At 43.6% G+C, this 20,601-nt stretch overlaps 1 protein-coding gene across 1 annotated transcript in view; it reads left to right on the top strand.

Moving 5' to 3' along the window:
* The first annotated feature begins 1,594 nt into the window (after window positions 1–1,594).
* The window catches only part of OPRD1 (opioid receptor delta 1), a 44,181-nt gene continuing 25,174 nt past the window's right edge, over window positions 1,595–20,601 (top strand). The window contains exon 1 of the mRNA XM_056846096.1: window positions 1,595–1,844. Within this exon, the coding sequence (XP_056702074.1) occupies window positions 1,618–1,844 (227 nt within the window). The 5' untranslated portion in view covers window positions 1,595–1,617. The remainder of the gene's footprint in view (window positions 1,845–20,601) is intronic.

Consider the following 20,601-nt stretch of genomic DNA (forward strand, 5'->3'; position numbering starts at 1 on the left):
GGGAAGGAATCCAGCCCTTCCTTTGCTCTTGGCACCTAGTTATTTTTTCATGTTTAATATTAAAGCCAGTCCAATAAGCGCAGGTCCCTCTGACTCATCTTATATGAAGAAGTGCCTTTAGTAATATAACTTGTTAGGAATGGAAAAACAGAAGCCATTTTAAATAAGATCTAAGGGGGAGAATAAAAGAGAGGGGAACTGAAAGAAGAAAAGTACAATTTATACAAAGTTAAATAGAAGAATATACTTTAGAGATAAAATGGCATTTAAAAAATAAACACACAGGTCTACTTGTATTTGCTAAATGATGGTCAGAGGGTTGTGATTTTAAAATGCCTTTTGGCCATCTGTCAGCAATGCTGATTCTATGACCTTAGGCAGATCATGAGAGGGAGGGCATCTTGGCCATCTTCTGGGCATGGAGTAGGGGTCACTGGGGGTGTGGGGGAGGAGGTAGTTTTTGAATTTCCTGCATTGTGCAGGGGGTTGGACTAGATGACCCTGGGGTCCCTTCCAACTCTATGATTCATTACCTGAATGTATTTGTGCCAAATTGTGTTCAGTTAAATATCACTTCCTGAACTATTTGCTGGAACAATTAAAAAAAAGATTTTTGAAATGTTTTATTTGATGAATAACCAGGATTTAAAATGTTTTCCATTCCCAAGAATGTGGTTTAAAATGCTAACTGCTCTACTCATTTCCCTGGCCAGCAAAAAGTTTTTCTGTGCTTCTGAAAGATGCACAGGCTCAGGCTTTGGTGAGCCTCCAGGGGAAAATAATTCTGAAGCTGACTTTGCACACTGATTGGTACTCAGCCCCTCCACCCCAGCTTCTGGGGGAATAGCTGTCTTTGGTGGCACTCCCCTGGAATGACTATATCTTCCATCCACAGGTAACCATTAAAAGGGAGCCTGCTGTGGCTGCTTAATAATTCTCCCACTGGGACCCTTTTCTTCCCCCTCTGCATCCTGTTAACTGGTTCCAAATACAGATAACTATCTCTAATAGATATCTGCATTATTGGAGACCAGCCATGATAATTTCCCTTGGAATTCATTAGCCAAGGAGAAAATGTTCTGAAGACAGCAGAGAGTAATATGTAGAATTATTTTCCCTCCCCAACAAATCCTTAAGGATTTTGATTGACAGCCCCCCTCTAAATCTGCAATCACGACGTCTTTTCCAGCGTCCAAGGGAAATGACAGATTCCCCCCCCCTTCTTAAAATAAGAGATCGCAACCATAAAGAGTGCTTCCTAGTCAATCCCCCCCGCTCAAAGGCTCATCAGAAGACGAAGGAAGCAGTGCTGCATTGGCTCTGTATGAGACTGTTGAAGGCAGGCTAGAATAGATGCCAGATCTTACCGGCCAACAGCAGCCACTCAGAGCTCCAGTCTTCGGACTGGTAGCCAGTCCCCCCCACCCCACCCCACCCGCCGCCTTCCCAAGTTTTGATTTGGATGCACTTTGCAAAGGAGAGCGATCAGGTTGCGAAGGGAACGTTTTCCTCATTCAGCACCACCTACGGGGAACAGTTCCTTGTAAGCGTCTGAACGGCGACCCGTTTGCTCCGCCGGTCCGATCAAAGGGTGGCCCCTGGAAGCGCCAGACCGCGATGGAGCTGTCCACCCTCCCCAGTGCTGAAACCAACCCTGCCTACTTCTTCAACAGCACCTTGCAAGATTTCAGCTCGAGTTCTCTCACTCTGTCCAATGACACAAGACCATATGCCGTGAAGAACACCAGTTCGATCATCATAGCCATCGCTATCACAGCCCTGTATTCGGTGGTCTGCGTGGTGGGGCTGCTGGGGAATATCTTGGTAATGTATGGCATTGTCAGGTAAGGGCACGGCTGTGGGTGAGAAGCCCCAGCTTCTTCCAGGGTTAGAAGGTCTCCCTTGCAACATTTTATCTCCCCTTCATCAGTGGGGAAAGAGGCTATGCAGTGAATGTGTGGGAAGATCAATAGAACTGAGGTGTAGCACTAAATTGGAGATTAAAGTGTGTTGTTATAACAAACTCTTACAGACTTTGTGTGTGTGTGTGTGTGTGTGAGAGAGAGAGAGAGAGAGAGAGAGAGAGAGAGAGAGAGATCTCAGCTGTGTCAACAGAATTCTTTGTGACACAAACATAAATAGAAGTAGGAGAGAGAGAGAAAGGTGGAGCAAGGTGGATGAAGGTTGTGCATGTGAGCATGCACAGTGTACTGAATCAAATATACTCTGGGGAGAAAGACAGATAATTTGATATAGTATATGAATTTGTGTATGCTCTGAGTGCTGGAAGTTTGCATAGCAACAGATTATTGCATGTGAGGAATTTTGTTTATGCTCCTGTAGTGTGTGCATGGGTGGGTAAAAAAAATAGAGCAGTGTGGATTAATTGTAGGGACCACTAGGGGCAAATCGTTGTATAAGATGATGGTTCTATGTGTGAGATTGTGGTTCTAATGTGTGCCAAAATTGTGCAAAGAAGGGATGTTCTATGAGCTACTGGGTGGGTGTGGTATCTTCATAAAGAACACCTATGGCCTTGCTAATGACATAGCCTATACCATCGAATGCATCAGTAATATCAGATATATTGTTTTCTGTGTTTGTGATGATGGGCAAACAGGATGTTGTCTATCAGGCAAGACTCCCATATATGCCTGCATTTGGGGTGCATGAGAGTGCTGGTTTCAGAATCAGATTTATTAATACAGCATAAGCCAGTAAAAACACATGTGTCGTGTGCTGGTTTTAACTACGTATAAGTGCGAGCGAGGGTCTGTGTGGAAAGTAACAGAGCACTGAGCATGCATGCTTATCTCAGCTATGAAGCAAAATCCATATGCTTTTGTGCTTGATGTTGAGAATAGGCAACCCCTTAGAGCCCTTCCTACAACTGAGAAGAACATACAATGGTGAAATTTAGGAATACCCAGCCCTGGAACCCCTGTGCTCTAACCAGAGTGTGTTCCTTTAACTCATGGATTTGGTTGATAATCAAGTAGTATTGATTATAAGAAGAAATGTCCAAGAATTGTATTGATGTGGAAAGGCGATAAATGCTCCTTATCAGAAATACCCTGAAATAAGTGATAAAATTCTGACCTTGGGAAGTCAGTGGCATTAAACACTTATGTAATCCAATTGTTCACCATCTAATCTTATGCTTAGATTTGCTTTAGAATTGCATTTTGTGTGCCTTTTCTAAATTAGCTTCACATGGAACCAGCTGCAGCCTTAGTAAAAACCAGTTATTTAGGTGTTAATATTTCTTGATAATCAAGAGCCTGCAGGGGATCTTTTTTATTCAAAGTGCACATTTTACAACACATGCTGGGGGGAGAGTATCTGCGTAGACCACCCCCCATGTTAGTGTGGAGGCTGTGAGTCACATATTTATCTGGAGGGGAAAGGATGTGAAAAGCATTGTGACATTTTTTTTCTCTTTGCTGTTTTTGAGTCATGTTTAGTGTAGAATAGCCAAGATTGTGGGCAGAAGAAACAACCTGTGTTCATGCAGTGAACTCCAAGAATTTATCCTCAGGGTCCCATCATGCCTGTGTGTATTAAACAGAGCAGAGGCTGCAGTGAGGTTGCTGTTAACTAATACAATGTCCTTGTAGCCAAGCCAACTACAGTATTGAAGGTGATCAAATTCCGTGACTTAAATATCAAGATTATCTTTGTGTAACTGCATGAATCCATGTTCAGTTGAATTCTTTGCATCACAAAAAAAGTCTGAAACAAAAAGTGCCTGGTGATGCTAATTAGGGGTGATTTGAGATGAGATGTTAGAACTATAATGCTGTTAAGTACAACCTGATTCCTTAAGATGAACAGGGATGGGAATGGGGGGAAAGCCCTATCTTCACCAAGATGTGAAGGCCCAGAAAAAAAAATTGAGGAAAAAAGTTTTTTTTTCCTGGTTTTTCCGTAGGCCTTTTTTTTTAATGCCAATGCAGAAATTTGAAATTAGGAGGACTTTTAAAAACTCCTATGAAATATTTTCTCTTTTAGAATGACTGAAATACTTTTTACAGACATGGTGGCCATATACAGCTGTTAAATCCAAGATGTATTTCTGCACCTTGAAGGATACCTAATCTGGGTAATGGACTGTGTGAGAAGTATCTTATTGCCCTATCTGGCTGAATGGTAAAAAATCAGAAGGAAGTAGGGCAGGAACCGCACCAAAGCCTCAGAGGAAAGCTCTGAAAGTTTAATTGAGAACTGAGCTCTCCATAACCAGTACCCACAGAACAAAAAAGACAGCATCTAGCTTGAACTAAGGTATATGAGTTAAGGTAGCATAGGATTCATCTGCTGAGTGTATTTGCAATTTTGCTTGTAGAAAACTAAGGCATTTATAATGTTTAAATTCCATAAAGCTGTGAAGTATTGCTATTTTAATATGCTATGTAAGTTGTAGATGGTGCATTTTATGTTGTTATAGCAGTAAAATTAGTTTAATTTGATAGGGCAGTAAGTATTGCATATATTTTAATTTCCCCAAAAAAATTCTGGTGGGGGGGAGGGAGCCAGAAAAAAAAAACTTTTCCTGTGGCTTCAAAATTTCTGGAAATTTTACATCCCTAGGCAATGGAAGTCCCCATCTACAAAATCTTCTTTTGTTGTTTTAGATACCTGCTTATACAATTTCCAAATTCTGCTTGTATTAATTGAGGGCTACTGACTTGCCAAGGAGCCCCACGGCGCAGAGTGTTAAGCTGCAGTACAGCAGTCAAAAGCTCTGCTCACGACCTGAGTTCGATCCTGACAGAAGTCGGTTTCAGGTAGCCAGCTCTAGGTTGACTCAGCCTTCCATCCTTCCGAGGTTGGTAAAATGAGTACCCATGACTGGGGAAGGCACTGGCAAACCACCCCATAAACAAAGTCTGCCTAGGAAACATCAGGATGTGATGACCCGGGGCTTGCACAGGGGACCTTTACCTTTACCTTTTACCTACTGACTTGCCCCTGAAAACTAAAACCCTGTCAATTCTAAATAATGGAGCATATAAGACCTCCAAATGAAGAAAGAACCAATTATTCCCAGCCTGATCCTATGTACATTTGTTCAGAATATAAGAGTCCTGATGAATCAGACTAATTGTCCATCTAGTCCAGCATCCTATTTCACACAGTGGCCAACCAGATGGCCTACATGCAGGGAACAGAGGACAAAGCCTCCCTGTTTTTGTCTCCCCAGCACTGGTATTCAGAAGGTTACTGCTTTTGAACGTGGATGCTCTCCATGCCTCTGAACATTTAGTCATCATAGTTAATAGCCATTAAAGGGCCTACCCTCCACAAATTCACCTAATTCCCCCTTGAAGCCAACTAAAGCAGTTACCATGACCACATTCCACAGCAACAAATTCCAAAAGCCAATCATTCTTTTATTAAAACACATCCTTTTTGTCTGTCCTGAACCTTCTCACCGTCAATGTAAGTCCCAGTGTGTGTAACCGGTTTTTCTTCACATGAACACATGAAGCTGCCTGCTACTGAACCAGACCCTTGGTCCATCAAAGTCAGTATTATCGACTCAGACCGGCAACGGCTCTCCAGGGTCTCAGGTAGAGGTTTTTCACATCATCTACTTGCCTGGTTCCTTTAACTGGAGAAGGCGGGGATTGAACCTAGGACCTTCTGCATATCAAGCAGATGCTCTACCACTGAGCCACAGCCCTTCCCTTCAAAGTAAGTGTGCACAGGATTGCAACATGAAGAGGGGAGAAAGCTCTTCAGCATGACATTTCTGTCATGATGTTGATGCGTGAATTCCTCTCCTCCATCCCTTTTGGATGCACCTGATTTAAGGGAGTACACTCTATATACATCCCCTTTGCTCTCATGACTAACATTATCACAGTACTGACACTGTTATAATATTACTTATGCCAATTAGATTACATTAAGTCGTGAAAGACTTTATTCATGGGGGGAGCTTCCAGTTCCTGCAAGTAGATTTGGAATACATAACAATTTAGAAGTACATAGTTAAAATAAAAGGTCTATTGTACTGGCGTAATCGGCAAATGTAACCAAGAGCTTGTTGAGCACTATTATTGTAAATTCAATTCCCAAGGGCGCTTCCCCACCTCATCTTGTTTTGGTCCACCCAAACCGGGCCATCTATACAATTACATTATCTATTCATGTACATCCCAACTTTTCCTCTGCTTTGCTGAAATCTTTCCGAAACCTGATTTGACAGGATCTTTTTGTCACGATCACAGCAAAGTACAATTATAAGCAGCATGGGTGGGAAGGTGCACATATGTGAACTTCTCACCCACATAGCTCCATTTTCCTTCCCTCATCCTCCTCCACAGCTACCATTTCCCTACACATACACAAACACCAGTCCAGTCAACTTTGCACTGTATCGACTTGTATAGTACTTGGGAAAGCATTAACCATTAAGAGTTTTTAAAACAGCACCTCTTACCTTCTAGAAGCAGTGTGGTGTAGTAGTTACATTGTAGGACAAGGATTTGGGATGCACAGGTTCAAATCTCAACTCCGCCATGGAAGCTTGTTAGATTACCTTGGGCCAGTCACATTCTCTCAGCCTCACAGGATGGCTGTGAGATTAAAATAGAGAGAGAAGAATGTAAACCATGCTGGGCACCCATTGGGGAGGAAGGTGGGGTATAAATGAAGTAAATAAATTACCTATCATCCATTACAATAATATAATCATTTATGCTGGATACAAGTTGGTACCCCAGTACTATTAAGGAGAAGTTGCTTCTATGTTGTATGGTTGCCAATTTTACGTGGCCCTGCTTCTGTACCCTTAACAGCAAGTTAAACTTTACTGGACAGGACTAATGGAATGGAGAAAATGTCATCAGTTTCTGCATGTCCAGCTCATATGAAAATCAAAGGAGAAGAGTCAGTAAAACACTGACAACATTAATGAGCAGACTTCGGGACTTGCTGAATTGAATACATGAAGCTGCCTTATCCTGAATCAGACCCTTGGCCCATCAATGTCAGAATTGTCTACTCTGACCAGCAGTGGTTCTCCAGGGTCTCAGGCAGAGGTCTTTCACATCACCTACTTGCCTAGTCCCCTTTAACTGGAGATGCCGGGGATTGAACCTGGGACCTTCTGCATGCCAAGCAGACGCTCTACCACTGAGCCACAGCCCCTCCTCAATTATTCTGACAAGAGCTTCCTAGATAAAAACTTGCTTCAGTGACCCTCAGCATGGTGTCTGCCATTTCTTGGGATTTCTTGGGCCCACTTGTTCCCCAAAGCTAATCCTGGCTTTCCTCCATGTAAGTGGATATTCAGATGAGCCTAGCAGACATCAACTTTGTATCTGCTGGAAGCACCCATTCAGAAACAGCAGCCTCTATCCCAGGAGGAGGTTTGGTATTTCCTAGTATTTTTTGGGAACGTTCAGTGACTAGTCCCACCTCCCATGACAGCTGGTTTGTTGTGGCACCTGCTATTTTAGAAGTTCCTGGCCTATTTCATTGGATGTATAATATGGACAGAGTTGTTAAATGCAATTCAAAATTAGGATTTTCTGAAATGTCATGGCTTGAAGACTAAGACATTGCAATAGCGCTTTATTAATGAATGAATATGCAATTAAATTTTCATATCACCAGCACCTCAACAGTTAGGATATTTCAGGAAGTGTGAGACAGCGTACAATTTAATTAACACCAGCTTCTGTTCATTGTTTGAGTGGAAAGGCCAACTTTAACATCTTCTTTTAATTCACTTTTCATGCTGTCACAGCAGAAGCAAAGTACTTTCATCAAGTAAATACTGGTGCCCTTTACTTTCAGGGATAAAAGTTGGCCCCACCGATCAATCAGATAAAGCTCTAGCTGATGAATCTGCCAGGGAAACCAAATAAAGCTTGCTGCCCCAAGGCATAGTCCAGCTACAGATTTATCACTTTTAACTGCTACATAAATGTGGACCAGCCCTAAAACAAAACACTGCCCCAGGCGAGAATCATCTCTAGCCGTCCTATTCCATTTCTTCATCTTTTGAATACTTTAAAATTTTATTCCACTTGTAGCCCATTTCATAACTTTGATGCATGATTTGCATGCATGGCTTCTTCTTCTCATATAAAACCAGCATCAGCTTTCTTGGATCTGCAAGCCCCTCTTGAATTTTATGCCACATACATGCACATCAGAAGAAATTTGGTTGGGTTGGATAACTATTCACCTCTTGATATTTCTTTATCATTATAAAACCAGTTCAGGTGTTACTTCCATGTGTACTGAGAGTCCAGCAACCACATATATCAGGAGCATGCACTACCTGTAATCCTCCTGATACATGCAGTTGCCATGCTGTCTGAATTGGGCAATGCATATATTTTGCTGTGTGTGCAGCTTTGGTATACACAAACCAGAACCCTGGAAAATCCAGGGGTCCGTTCACACATACTGCAACTGTTTGTGCATGCAAAATACAGATGCTGAGATTGTACCGGGCAGATCTATGCATGGTTTTAAGCAGAGGCTAGATGGCCATCTGTCAGGAATGCTGATTCTATGACCTTAGACAGATCATGAGAGGGAGGGCATCTTGGCCATCTTCTGAGCATGGAGTAGGGGTCACTGGGGGCATGGGAGGGGGAAGTAGTTGTGAATTTCCTGCATTGTGCAGGGGGTTGGACTAGATGACCCCTGAGTTCCCTTCCAACTCTATGATTCTATGGTTGTTGGCCTTTTGGTACTGGCAGATGTATTGCCTAAAAAGAGGCTATAACATCATTGATATTTCAGTCACTCACACCATTCCTTGAATTGCTATTAGTGCCATAAATTTCCCTGTGACTGCAGAGACTAACATCAGTGGCAAGTGGGCAGGCAGGACATTAGTGAGAACTTTACATATGATAAGGAGGACCGTGAGAGATCATGAGAGGGAGGGCATCTTGGCCATCTTCTGGGGCATGGAGTAGGGGTCACTGGGGGCGTGGGGGGGAGGTAGTTTTGAATTTCCTGCATTGTGCAGGGGGTTGGACTAGATGACCCTGGTGGTCCCTTCCAACTCTATGATTCTATGATCCTCTGGTGGACTGGACAATACAGGAGGAAGCGGTTCTTCAGGTACCCCAGCCCAAGCCATTTAGAGTCTTAAAGCTAAGAATAAGCATTTTGAATTGAGGCCATGGTTCAGTGGTAGAGCATCTGCTTTACATGCAGCACGTCCCAGGTTCAGCCCATGGCACCTCCAGTTAAAAAGGATCCAACAGTAGATGATGTGAAAAATCCTGAAGAGAAAATACCAGTCGGAATAAGCAATACTGAAGTTGACATTGGTCTGATTCAGTATAAGTCAGCTTCTTATAAGCCAGGGAGTCGGTGCAGATTTTTCAGCTCAGGAGTATATGATACCTAGATGGATGGAGTGATCATCTCTAGCACTTCCTACTCAATTTCTGCAGAAAAAGTAAGCTAGCCAGTGTGGGTTGGTAGTTAGAGCGTTAGACTAGGATCTGGGAGACCCAGGTTTGAATCCCCACTCTGCCATGGAAGCTTGCTGCATGATCTTGGGCCAACCTACCTCATAGGTTTGTTGTGAGAACAGAATGGAAGAGAATTACCTAAGCTGTTTTCAGTCCTCATTGGGGACAAAGGTGGGATATAAATGAAATAAAACATATATAAATGAGCCTTCAGTGTAGCTCATGATAGTGGAGAAACCTGATCTTGAAACCTGATCTTGCTAGGCTGTTTGATTTTGACATAGGAAGGTAGGGGCGGATCTTGGGGGAGTCTGGTGGGCACCCTTGCCCCGGAAGCAAGGAGAGGGAGGGCAGCAGTGCAGGCATGGGGAGCTCAGGCATGGGGAGGGGCACTGCCATGCCACAGCACAGGAGCAGCTGCCCACCTGAAGCCCGGCTGGTGCATGCGCCGCCCTCCCTCAGCTTGTACCAGCTTCTGCTCTCCCTCGCTTTCTTTCTGCAGGTGTGGCCACCACACGCCCCACCCAGCACATTTCTCTTCACCCCTGGGGCCACCAGGGCCTGGCTCCAGCGCATGAAGCACATGCTTACCCCATGTTTCTTCCTCTTTTTTTGCCAGCAGGTTTGAAACATTGCAACCATCTCACAAGGTTGTTCCAGCCCAGCTTTGGCTGCAAAGAAAATAAACACTGACTCACAAGAGGAAAATAAACTTACTCTATTAAATGTTGTCTCTATTGATGTGATAAACTGTCCAACATGTTCCACTGTTGACAATGTATTAACCTCCTCTCAGTCTGCTCCAGATCCCAGTGGGGACTTTCAACCAGGTCAAAATTTTAGTGGGGCATTAATCTTGCTGATGATTTCTATACTGCAATGTCCAGAAAGATAATATGTTTGGCTTTATTCCTTGAAGGTTATGGATTAGAGTATTTACTATCTTTTACAGTGGATGGTGATTCCAGATCCATGCATTGTGTATTATATGGCATTAAAGACCTTGTGGTAGCTTCAAAGCTTGTATAGGTTAAGATTTTCCTTTCACCCTTGTCAAATGTGGAACCTGAAGAGGAGCTTTTTATAAATTAGGGTGGCCTACTGGATACCAGGAGCCTTTCATTTCATATTATAATATTTTATATTGGTTTAAATTTCTATCCAAGCTTCATTTCTCCATTGTTCACTGTTGGTTTGGTAGGTTGGCTTGTATTGCAGATAGATAGATAGATAGATAGATAGATAGATAGATAGATAGATAGATAGATAGATAGATAGATAGATAGATAGATAGATAGATAGATAGAGAGAGAGAGAGAGAGAGAGAGAGAGAGAGACAGAGACAGAGACAGAGACAGAGACAGAGACAGAGACAGAGACAGTTGGCATATATACATATGGTATTCACTTATTCATAAAATAATCATATTGTGCAGCTTCATTGGCACCCCAATCATATTGTAAAATTTGGTGCACAGAAACAGAAAATAACATGGAAATAAAAAATCACCGTATGGATTCACACAAGGCAGAAGCAAAAAATTACAACAGCATTTTGAACCTGAACAGCAAGCATTAGAAATTCAAAATCATCTCTGAGAAGTTCAAATCCCTAATCAGACTGCCTCACTGGAGTAGGTGTTATTTATTTAACTTTTGGGAAAGAGGCCATAGCTCAGTGGTAGAGTATCTGCTTGACATGCAGAAGGTCCCAGGTTCGATCCCCGGCATCCCCTGTTAAAAAAAGATCAGGTGGTGGGTGATATGAAAGACTTCTTTATGAGGTTCTGTAGAGCCGCTGCCAGTCAGCATAGACAACACTGACCTTGATGAGAACCATGGGTCTGATTAATATAAGGCAGCTTTATGTGACCGTGTAATCTGCTCTGTGTTTGCATAATAAATTGAATTCAACTGCAAAGGAATTGACACATTGATAATATGCTGTAAGTATTATTATTTCAGTTAATGACAATAGTATTTACTGGATCAGCAAGATTCAGAGGTTGACTGTTCTGGTTGGTATCCTGAGAACAAAGAATTCTGGAATGGTTTGTGCAAACTACTCAAAGGTGACTTGTGGCACCTTAAAGACCAGCAGGTTTATTGCGACATAAACTTTTGTGCAGGCAGTAGCCCTCAAGAGCCAATGCTACCATAAATCTGTCAGTCTTTAAAATGCCACAATACTCCCTTTCAGTTTGTGCTGCAACACAGCCACCCTTCTGAATCTTGCTAAATAAGATCTTGCACTAACTTTTGAACACATGAAGCTGCCTTATACTGAGTCTGACAACTGGCCTATCAAGTTCTTCCACGTGGTTGATCTGCGAGGCCTGGAATCGCATTAAAGATTTTGGTCTTCATGCCTCCTTTTGCAGCATTGTTTTCTGTTGTCCGGTTCACTTCTAAATCAGTTTTATCCTATCCACAGTGGTTTTCCCAAAAAGCTATGTCTTCTGGTGGGGGGCATCACGTGATTCATGATGTCATGGAGGATCGCACTGGACCGTTCCCCCCACTTGCCCCTAATTTTTTTCTGTTATTGCGCATGCGCTCTAGTGCTGATGTGCACTACCATTAGACGAGAAAACACATATGTCTCATCCTCCGTTATATACATTTGGAAAAGTTTGCCCTCAAAATGGGTGCCCCAAACTGAAGCACAATCCAACATTAGGCACATCTGCACACACGCATACACACACACACACACATACAAAAACAAGTAGTGGCCCAGTCCAGTGCATCCATCCACTTGGCTTTGCAAAGAAGCACCATCAAATTATTGAACTATTGCACCCTTAACAACACAGTCCAATTAATTCATTTTCAGTTTGGCTCTGAGAGTTTAACCAAGCCATTTTCTGAACTTTTTGGCTTTCCCAGCATGTAACAATAAGCTCAGGGTAGCAGACTTATAGCCCGGGAACTGCAGAAATGTGGGGGGGGGGAACATATTCTCGTCTCATTAGTCCTTCGATCCAGCGTTACATTGCTAATCTTCTTGTCAAAAAAATTAAAAAATTAGGGGGGAGGGAATTTATTTTCTCTTTTGCGCAGAGGGTTTTACTCAGCCTCTTTCTGAACCTTCTATCTTTCCCAGTGTGTAACGAGAAGCTCAGGGTAGCAGCCTTATAATAGCCCAGGGGAATGTAGAAACAGGGGAGAGTTATTCTCGTTTCTTGCATCCATTCAATCCAGCATTAGTTCGCTAATCTTCTCATCATTTAAAAAAAATAGGGAGGGAAATGGGTGGCGGGAGGGGAGAGGAGAGGAGCAAAACAGTGGGTGTGAACAAGAGAAGTGTGTTTGGTGGGGCGAAGAAAAAAAGACCGTTTGAAGAAGTTTGCACACTGAAGGACAGCGGGCTCAGAAATAGAGAAAGAAAACATTGTGGTAAAAGTGCTCAGGAAAACAATGGAGCAAAAATGATAGGAAAACATTTCTGACATCTAAGGAAAAAAATGTGGAAATGAAAAAATAAAATGTAGCTTTTGGCGGCATGAAATGTTGTAAACCATTCATGTGGGACAGGCCATTGTCTACTCTGTCTGTAGCAGCTCTCCAGGGTCTTTCATGCCATCCTTTTAAGTGGAGATGCTGGGGGACTGAACCTGGGACCTTCTGCATGCAAACAGATGCTCTCCCATTCTTGTTGGCATTGCTGCGCTTTTCCCAGATGCTGCCTTGCAACTCTGGGTATGCATAAAACCTGCATCCATATGGTTTAGATTCCTGAAATACTTACCAAACTCCCTGGCCCATGGAGAGGCCCATCAGATGCATGGCTTAAAAATAAACCAGGAAATATAACCATAAACTTTTGTATGCATGCCACAATGAGAAATGCTTGTCAAGCCAGAGCGGATCTAACTTATTCATAGGTCACTGTGCTTCTCTATGGAACTCTAAACTCTGTTCTGCCATAGAATGATAAATCATGCTGCTATTTAGGATTTTTCAAGAGCTCTTGATTGTTGTAGACTTTCAACTTTGATTTACTCACTATACATAAAGATATCAGAAATGTTATCAACATAACAGATAGTTTAGCATTATGAATCACATTTGTTTAGGGTGGCATACAGGGATGTGGTTTGCCCCCACTCGAGTCTACTTAAAAGAAACAGATGTAATGTGTCAAAACACTGAGCTTCATGGCTGAGCAGGGATTTGAACTCACATGCTCACACTCGAAGGTTTTGATCCAGCCATGGGCAAGTGGAAACATAAATGGACTTAGCACAGTGCTGTTTGCACGAGATCTTGTGCGACACTTAGAGCTTTCCTCCATGTATCTATATACGGGCCAGCCTATTCGTTGGAATGGATGCTGGTCATGCTGAATACCTGTAAATAAAATAAAATATGCCTCCTTCTGCCTAAGTAGGCGCTCCGGAGCAGAAGGAGGCATATTTTATCCACCTTTTCAAATCTTTAGAACCTACCGGGTTGAATTTGGAAAATGACCTATCTTGCTTTATTTAGATCTGCCCCTTTAAGAAATTGAGTATATGCCTGCAGTTCCAAGCTCCACCTGAAACTATTTAGTGATTCAGTAGTACCGTCTCAGCAGTTAACATTTGTATCCCTTTGGGAACGTCTAGAATCGTCTGTGCAACTATGTATGTGAATTGATGTATCCCTTGTGGAACTGAAGACTTTTAATATACTTAGATTGCTTTTTTCATCCCAACGGGAGAATTGAAAATATCTTTAATGCCTGCATAAGGAACCATGCATGTGAAGTGATTCTCATTGTAAGTTAAAAAAATTTTTCATATAGTATCTCCTATACATGTGAATATTGTTATATACATATATGTGTGTACATTTTATATGTAGGAAATGGGGCTGAGGAAGAAATGAAACGATCGTTCCCCTGCAACAACAAATATACATGAAGACATCGTTCCAGCTTCTACTTATGAACTTTGATACTTGTACCTTTTAGACTGTTTAGTGAAATTGTATATATGTATTTATTTATTTACTTATAGTCACCTCATGCACTTTAATACACTTTGCTTCATATAGTGATTGTAAGTTTCTTCAGCCATACTCTGTGCTTATTTCCTAACCTTTGGTAACAGTACAGTGGTGTTTATTTTGGTTGCTCAACCTCCAGGTACTAGCTGGAGATCTGCTATTACAACTGATTTCCAGCCAATAGAGATTAGTTCACCTGGAGAAAATGGCCGCTTTAGCAATTGGACTCTATGGCATTGAAGTCTCTCTACTTCCCAAACCCCGCCCTCAAGCTCCGTCCCCAAAATCTCCAGGTATTTCCTAACACAGAGCTGGCAACCCTAACCACTTCCCATACCTTGGGCAGGAGGGTGTCACTTCTCTGGTTTCATGTGAGGCTAGGGTTGCCAAAAAATGATTTCAGTTTTGTTTTTGTTTTGTTTTTTGGTTGCAGTTTTGCTATCCTGTATTCTGCAGGCAGGGCCAATCTGGTCTCTGGAGCAGTGCTCTGGAGCAGGTCTAGATAGCTTGGGAGCATCAACAGGTGCTGGCAGCCAGGAGCAGGAACTGGAGGCAAGAAGCAGGAACCAACACACAGTCTTGTGCCTAGTGGACTGGTTGATCCAACAAGGTAGCTTTCCTAAGCCTCACCCTAAATAGGCTGGGAAGTAATCAGGCTCAGCTGCCCTGCTGGCAGGTGATGAGCTCCTGCGGCTGCATCGTGCTCGGTCCAGGATTTCGAAAACAATTATTTTCACTGCCTGGCTCTGGGATAAGGTTGCAAGCAGTCAGTCAAGAATTTCACCTCCTTTGGGCCACCTGGGCCTGGGCCTTCTGCCATTGTCATCTCTGCAAAATGAGATTGTCCCCTGGGGGGCTATGGCCTTGGTCCACATCCTGCCCAGCAGAGGTCTGGAGTTTATTTCAGGAGCTGGTGGTGAGGCATTCCTTGCAGAGGTTAACTGCCAACTTCATTGAGTACCCCTACTTTCTTGTATAATGGGAGTAAGAGGGAAAGTTATCTCTTTCTGCAGCTCTTGCATAATTTTATATTTATCAACCCAATGCAGACCCTGGGTGACTTAGAACTTTGTCCTGCCCTTCGCCATGTTATCTTTACTACAACAACCCTATGCTGTAGGATATGCGAAGAGAAAGTGTGTGGTCCAAAGTGACCCAGTGAGCTTCCATGGCAGAGTGGGGATTCAAACCTGGGTCTCCTAGATACCAGTCTGACTGACACTTGAACCACTACCCTATACTCAATCACGCCCCCCCACCCTTAGTTATCCATGGTCATATTTCCTGGATTTTTTTAAAAATTAAACCATATTTTAAACCATATGAGAGCCAGCATGGCGTAGTGGTTAAGAGCGGTGGTTTGGAGCAGTGGACTCTAATATGGAGAACCGGGTTTGATTCCCGACTCCTCCACATGAGCGGCAGACGTTAATCTGATGAACTGGGTTGGTTTCCCCACTCCTACTCATGAAGCCAGCTGGGTTACCTTGGGCTAGTCACAGCTCTCTTAGAGCTCTCTCAGGCCCACCTACCTCACAGGGTGTCTGTTGTGGGGAGGGGAAGGGAAGCTGATTTGATTCTCCCTTAAGTGGTAGAGAAAGTCGACATATAAAAACCAACCTTCTTCTTATCATCATCATCCTGGTTTTAACTTTTTAACCCAGCCTTGATGGGTCCTGCTTTCCATTACCACAGCAGTACTGGGTGAAAGGTGTTTACTTCTTTTCTCTCTCTCTGCCATTTCTCCAATCTAATAGCACCATTCTAAAAAGACTTTAATGGACTTAGACGAGTGTATCTCAGTTTAACATTGCACTGCAAATAACCTGCCTGAAGTGGCAATTATCTCTGCCATGGAAAAAAAAGGCAGGCACAATTAAACTAGCTGTATTTTTTCTGCTGGAAACGCATACAGATATAAGCAATTAATGAGTTGATGAATCAAGTGCAATTCCTATGATTAATTCAGACTTCTTAAACAGGCACTGTAGCCAATGCCAGTCAACAAGGTAAAATGTTCCTCAGAGCTTGGTTAAATCATTAGAATTTTCATGTAGGTTTCAAGCCATTCTCTGTTCTTCCTTAAAGGTAAAGCACCGGTCATTCCTGACCCATGGGGTGACGTCACATCCCGATGTTTACTAGGCAGACCATGTTTATGGGGTGGTTTGCCAGTGCCTTCCCCAGTCATCTACCCATTATCCCCAGCAAGTTGGGTACTCATTTTACCGACCTCGGAAGGATGGAAGGCTGAGTCAACCTTGAGCCGGCTAACTGAAACTGACTTCCATCGGGATTGAACTCAGGTCGTGAGCAGAGCTTGGACTGCAGTCCTGCAGCTTACCACTCTGCACCACAAGGCTCTTCCTTAGCATGGCATTTTCCTGAGGGTGACAGTCTTCAAACTGGGGGAAGTACCCATTCTCCCTCTTTAAGCCCAAGGTTTTAAATTAGCACACATAGGGTCTATTGTCGAAGGCTTTCACGGTCAGAGTTCATTGGTTCTTGTAGGTTATCCGGGCTGTGTAACCGTGGTCTTGGAATTTTCTTTCCTGACGTTTCGCCAGCAACTGTGGCAGGCATCTTCAGAGTAGTAACACTGAAGGACAGTGTCTCTCAGTGTCAAGGGTGTAGGAAGAGTAATATATAGTCAGAAAGGGGTTGGGTTTGAGCTGAGTATTGTCCTGCAAAAGTATTGTCCTGTCAGGACAATACTTTTGCAGGACAATACTCAGCTCAAACCCAACCCCTTTCTGACTATATATTACTCTTCCTACACCCTTGACACTGAGAGACACTGTCCTTCAGTGTTACTACTCTGAAGATGCCTGCCACAGTTGCTGGCGAAACGTCAGGAAAGAAAATTCCAAGACCACGGTTACACAGCCCGGATAACCTACAAGAACCAATAGGGTCTATTAGCTGTAGAAGTACCTCCCTCCCCCCCACAAAAAAAACACAGACCGGGCATATCAGCAAATCAGGCCTTTGCACTGGAAGCACAGCAGCTCCATTGGGGCTAAATTGGTTGCTAGGATTTGTTTTGGGTGATTATGCTTGATAGCACAGTTAAGCGCCAAGAAAATCAGAGTGAGGGTTGTGCAGCTGACAAAGTGCACCTAGGAGCATTTGTGAAAGCCTCCTGGCTACAGAAGAATAAATGCAAAAATCCTAAAGCGTTAATGGGACATCCATTAGCACTTACTGATGAGAGAACGGGAGCTGAGTGTCCAACAATTAGAGTGTTGTTCTCAGGAATCATAGAAGAGATGAAGATTGTGTATCTTGTTCCAGCCAGCAAATGCAAGTTGCAGGTTTGTGCAGCCTCAGTTTGCCTCAGAGACATGCCAGAGAAGGCAGAGGTGGTCTGAAACTTTCTCCCTAGTTTGTTGTTAGTACATTAAAGAAGGATATTGTGTTTTTAAAGAATATATCTTTTTCTCCTTTAAAATGGGGATAGAAGAATGAGGGAAGCCTGACTTCAAATAGTGAAACTGAGTAGAGGCTGAAGGGTTAAGCTTCCTGTCTCTTGCCTGTATGACCCCAAGGCAAATTGAGAATGCATAAGTTGCAATTTGCATTGAAAGGACAAAATATGTCATGTGGTCATCTTCTCATCTGTTTGAGCCCGCACTTGGCAACACCATTCAATCTGCAGATGGGGCCTCACATGACACAATGCTCATCCATTAAAAAAACCTATCCCTACACATAGAAATGTGCCTGACAAGGAAAAAACATGCACCATTTCACCATGACATACTCATTTTCTATTGTTGCATGGAGCAGTGTTCTATCTTTAAAAAGTCACCACCAGCTAAGGAGTGGTAAACCCTAGTCACATTTCCATAAGAACCATGTCTGTTTCTGCCACTGGCTGGTACTAGGATTCACTGGTGGGGTGAGTGATGATTTTCAGCACAATGTGTGTGGTAGCAGGCCCTCCATGATCCTGATCTCCGCATAGTTAGGAATCTATGCCATCTGTAAACCCACAGTTCATGTCTCACAGTTGAAGACTGCCATCTAGCACAGAAATTGCATTTGGACTACTTATTAAACATATTAGATCCTGTTTCTTGCTTCCATGTAATAACTGGGTATTAAGTAACGGAGAACTGGCACTATGTAGGACAGTGGTTCCCAAACTTTTTGAGTCATGGAGCACTTTTCAGGAGAGAAATTCGTCACGGAGCACTAATTTTCACCTAGCACCTATATACTAAACCGAATGACAGTAGTATTTTTCTTGCCAATCTCTTCACGGACCACTAGGAGATGTTTCGCAGAGCATCAAGTGCTCCATGGGGCACAGTTTGAGAACAGTTGATGTAGGACATCAGTTCAGCAGTTTATAATGCAATCAGAACTGAATGAAGTGATTTGGGAAAAGCAGGGGGAGATACTGAATTGCTTCCTGCGGATATTGAAAGAACAGGTGTCCTGCCAGAAAGCAACGTGAAGATCGGGGGGATGGAGGAGATTAACAGCGCATTCCTGAAAAGAATGCCTGCACCGTTTTTAGGAGGCAACCCAGTGGCAACCCGAAACCTCTACCCAGCGCCAAAATCCCATGCAACCTCATACACCATCAAAAAGCTAAAACAAAAGCGGGTGTTCCCGAGCCGAAACGGAGGCTGGCGGGAGGCTGCGGTGGTGTCCGGGGACAGCACTGCCGTGGCCGGGGACTGGCATCCGGGCCTGCACGCCGGCACTGGGGCCACTCACGCCAGCATGCGCCGTCCGGGCACTGGCAGTGTGGGACCCTGCACCGGCAGAGGCCTTCGTTGGCCTCCTAAAGCCTTTCGCCGGGGCCACCAGCGCATTTCAGGAATGCATTGTAAGTCACTCACGTTTTCTCTTATGGGCATGAAAACATGGATATTAGGGGCTTGATCCTGCCACCCCATCCTAGCCCAGCACTCTAACCACTATATCACAATTGAGAACCAGCATGGTATACTGGTTAGAGTGTTGGACGAGGATCAGGGAGACCCATGTTCAAATCCCCCAGTCTGCCATCAAAGCTTGCTGAGTAACCTTGGGTCAGTCACAGTGTGGCTCAGCCTAAACCTAAAACCTCGCAGGCTGGTTTTGAGGGTCAAATGGAACAGAGGACAATGATGTAAGCCACTTTTGGGGAGAAAGGTAGGGCATTAAATCAAATAGACATGTCCGCCACTGATCCAAGTGTTTGAAATGGGAAGCCCCCCACCCCATGTGTAAGAATTAGGTAATGTGTAAATTGAAGTCTTTCTAGGTGATTCTTATGATATGAAGCTGTCTTGTACTTAGACAACTGGACCATCCAGCTCTATATTATCTATTCCAGGGGTGGCCAATCTTTTCTTTAATCGGAGCTCCTTATGCTTAATACCCCAATATACTTCCTCCCCCTTCTCCCAGCATGTCAACAAGTTTTATTCTGTCCTAGAAATAGAGCATGGATTAGAAAGATCATCAGAAATGAAGCAATGCGGGGGCGGGGGGGAATCCTATGAAATAAATGCTTAAAAATTAAAAGCCAAGAGCAAGGGTCCCCATCCTTTTTGAGCCTCTGGCCACACTTGGAATTCTGAAATGTCATGGTGGGCACCGGAACAAAATGGCTGCCACATAACTCTGCTTCAAGAGGCAGAGCGAGCCACAAATGGATTGACCCAGCTTAACTTTGCCAACACGGTGTAGATCCTTGTGCTGCGGTGACAGCTGCTGCCCATGTAACATTTTAAAAAATCTGCACAGCCAATCAAATCTCCAATAGTCAATCAGAAGCCTTGCTGGGCAAAAGCTCTACCTGGCCCCACCCACTTCCTAAAAACTCTTGGTGGGTGCCAGACAAGGCCTCAGAAGGCAACTTGGTGCCCATGGGTGCCATATTGGCAGTGGCGGACTGGCCATTGTGTCAGCTTGCCCGATAGCAAGTGGGCCCTGTGGGCCCCTGATGAAGTGGGGCCCCTTAAACATTAGACAATATGTTAAAAATAAAAATTAAATGGGTGGTCTCCCTTTGTCTCCTAGCAAGTAATATTTTTAGACCCAGTCCGCCACTGCATATTGGGGACCCCTGGCCTAGAGCAATCTTTTCCTGGGTGTCCCAGGGGATGCATGAGTAGCTGGCAAGCAGCTCTAACAGCTGGCAAGCTATCTGTTG

Source organism: Euleptes europaea, chromosome 3 (genome assembly GCF_029931775.1).
Source record: "Euleptes europaea isolate rEulEur1 chromosome 3, rEulEur1.hap1, whole genome shotgun sequence".
Taxonomy (NCBI): Eukaryota; Metazoa; Chordata; class Lepidosauria; order Squamata; family Sphaerodactylidae; genus Euleptes; species Euleptes europaea.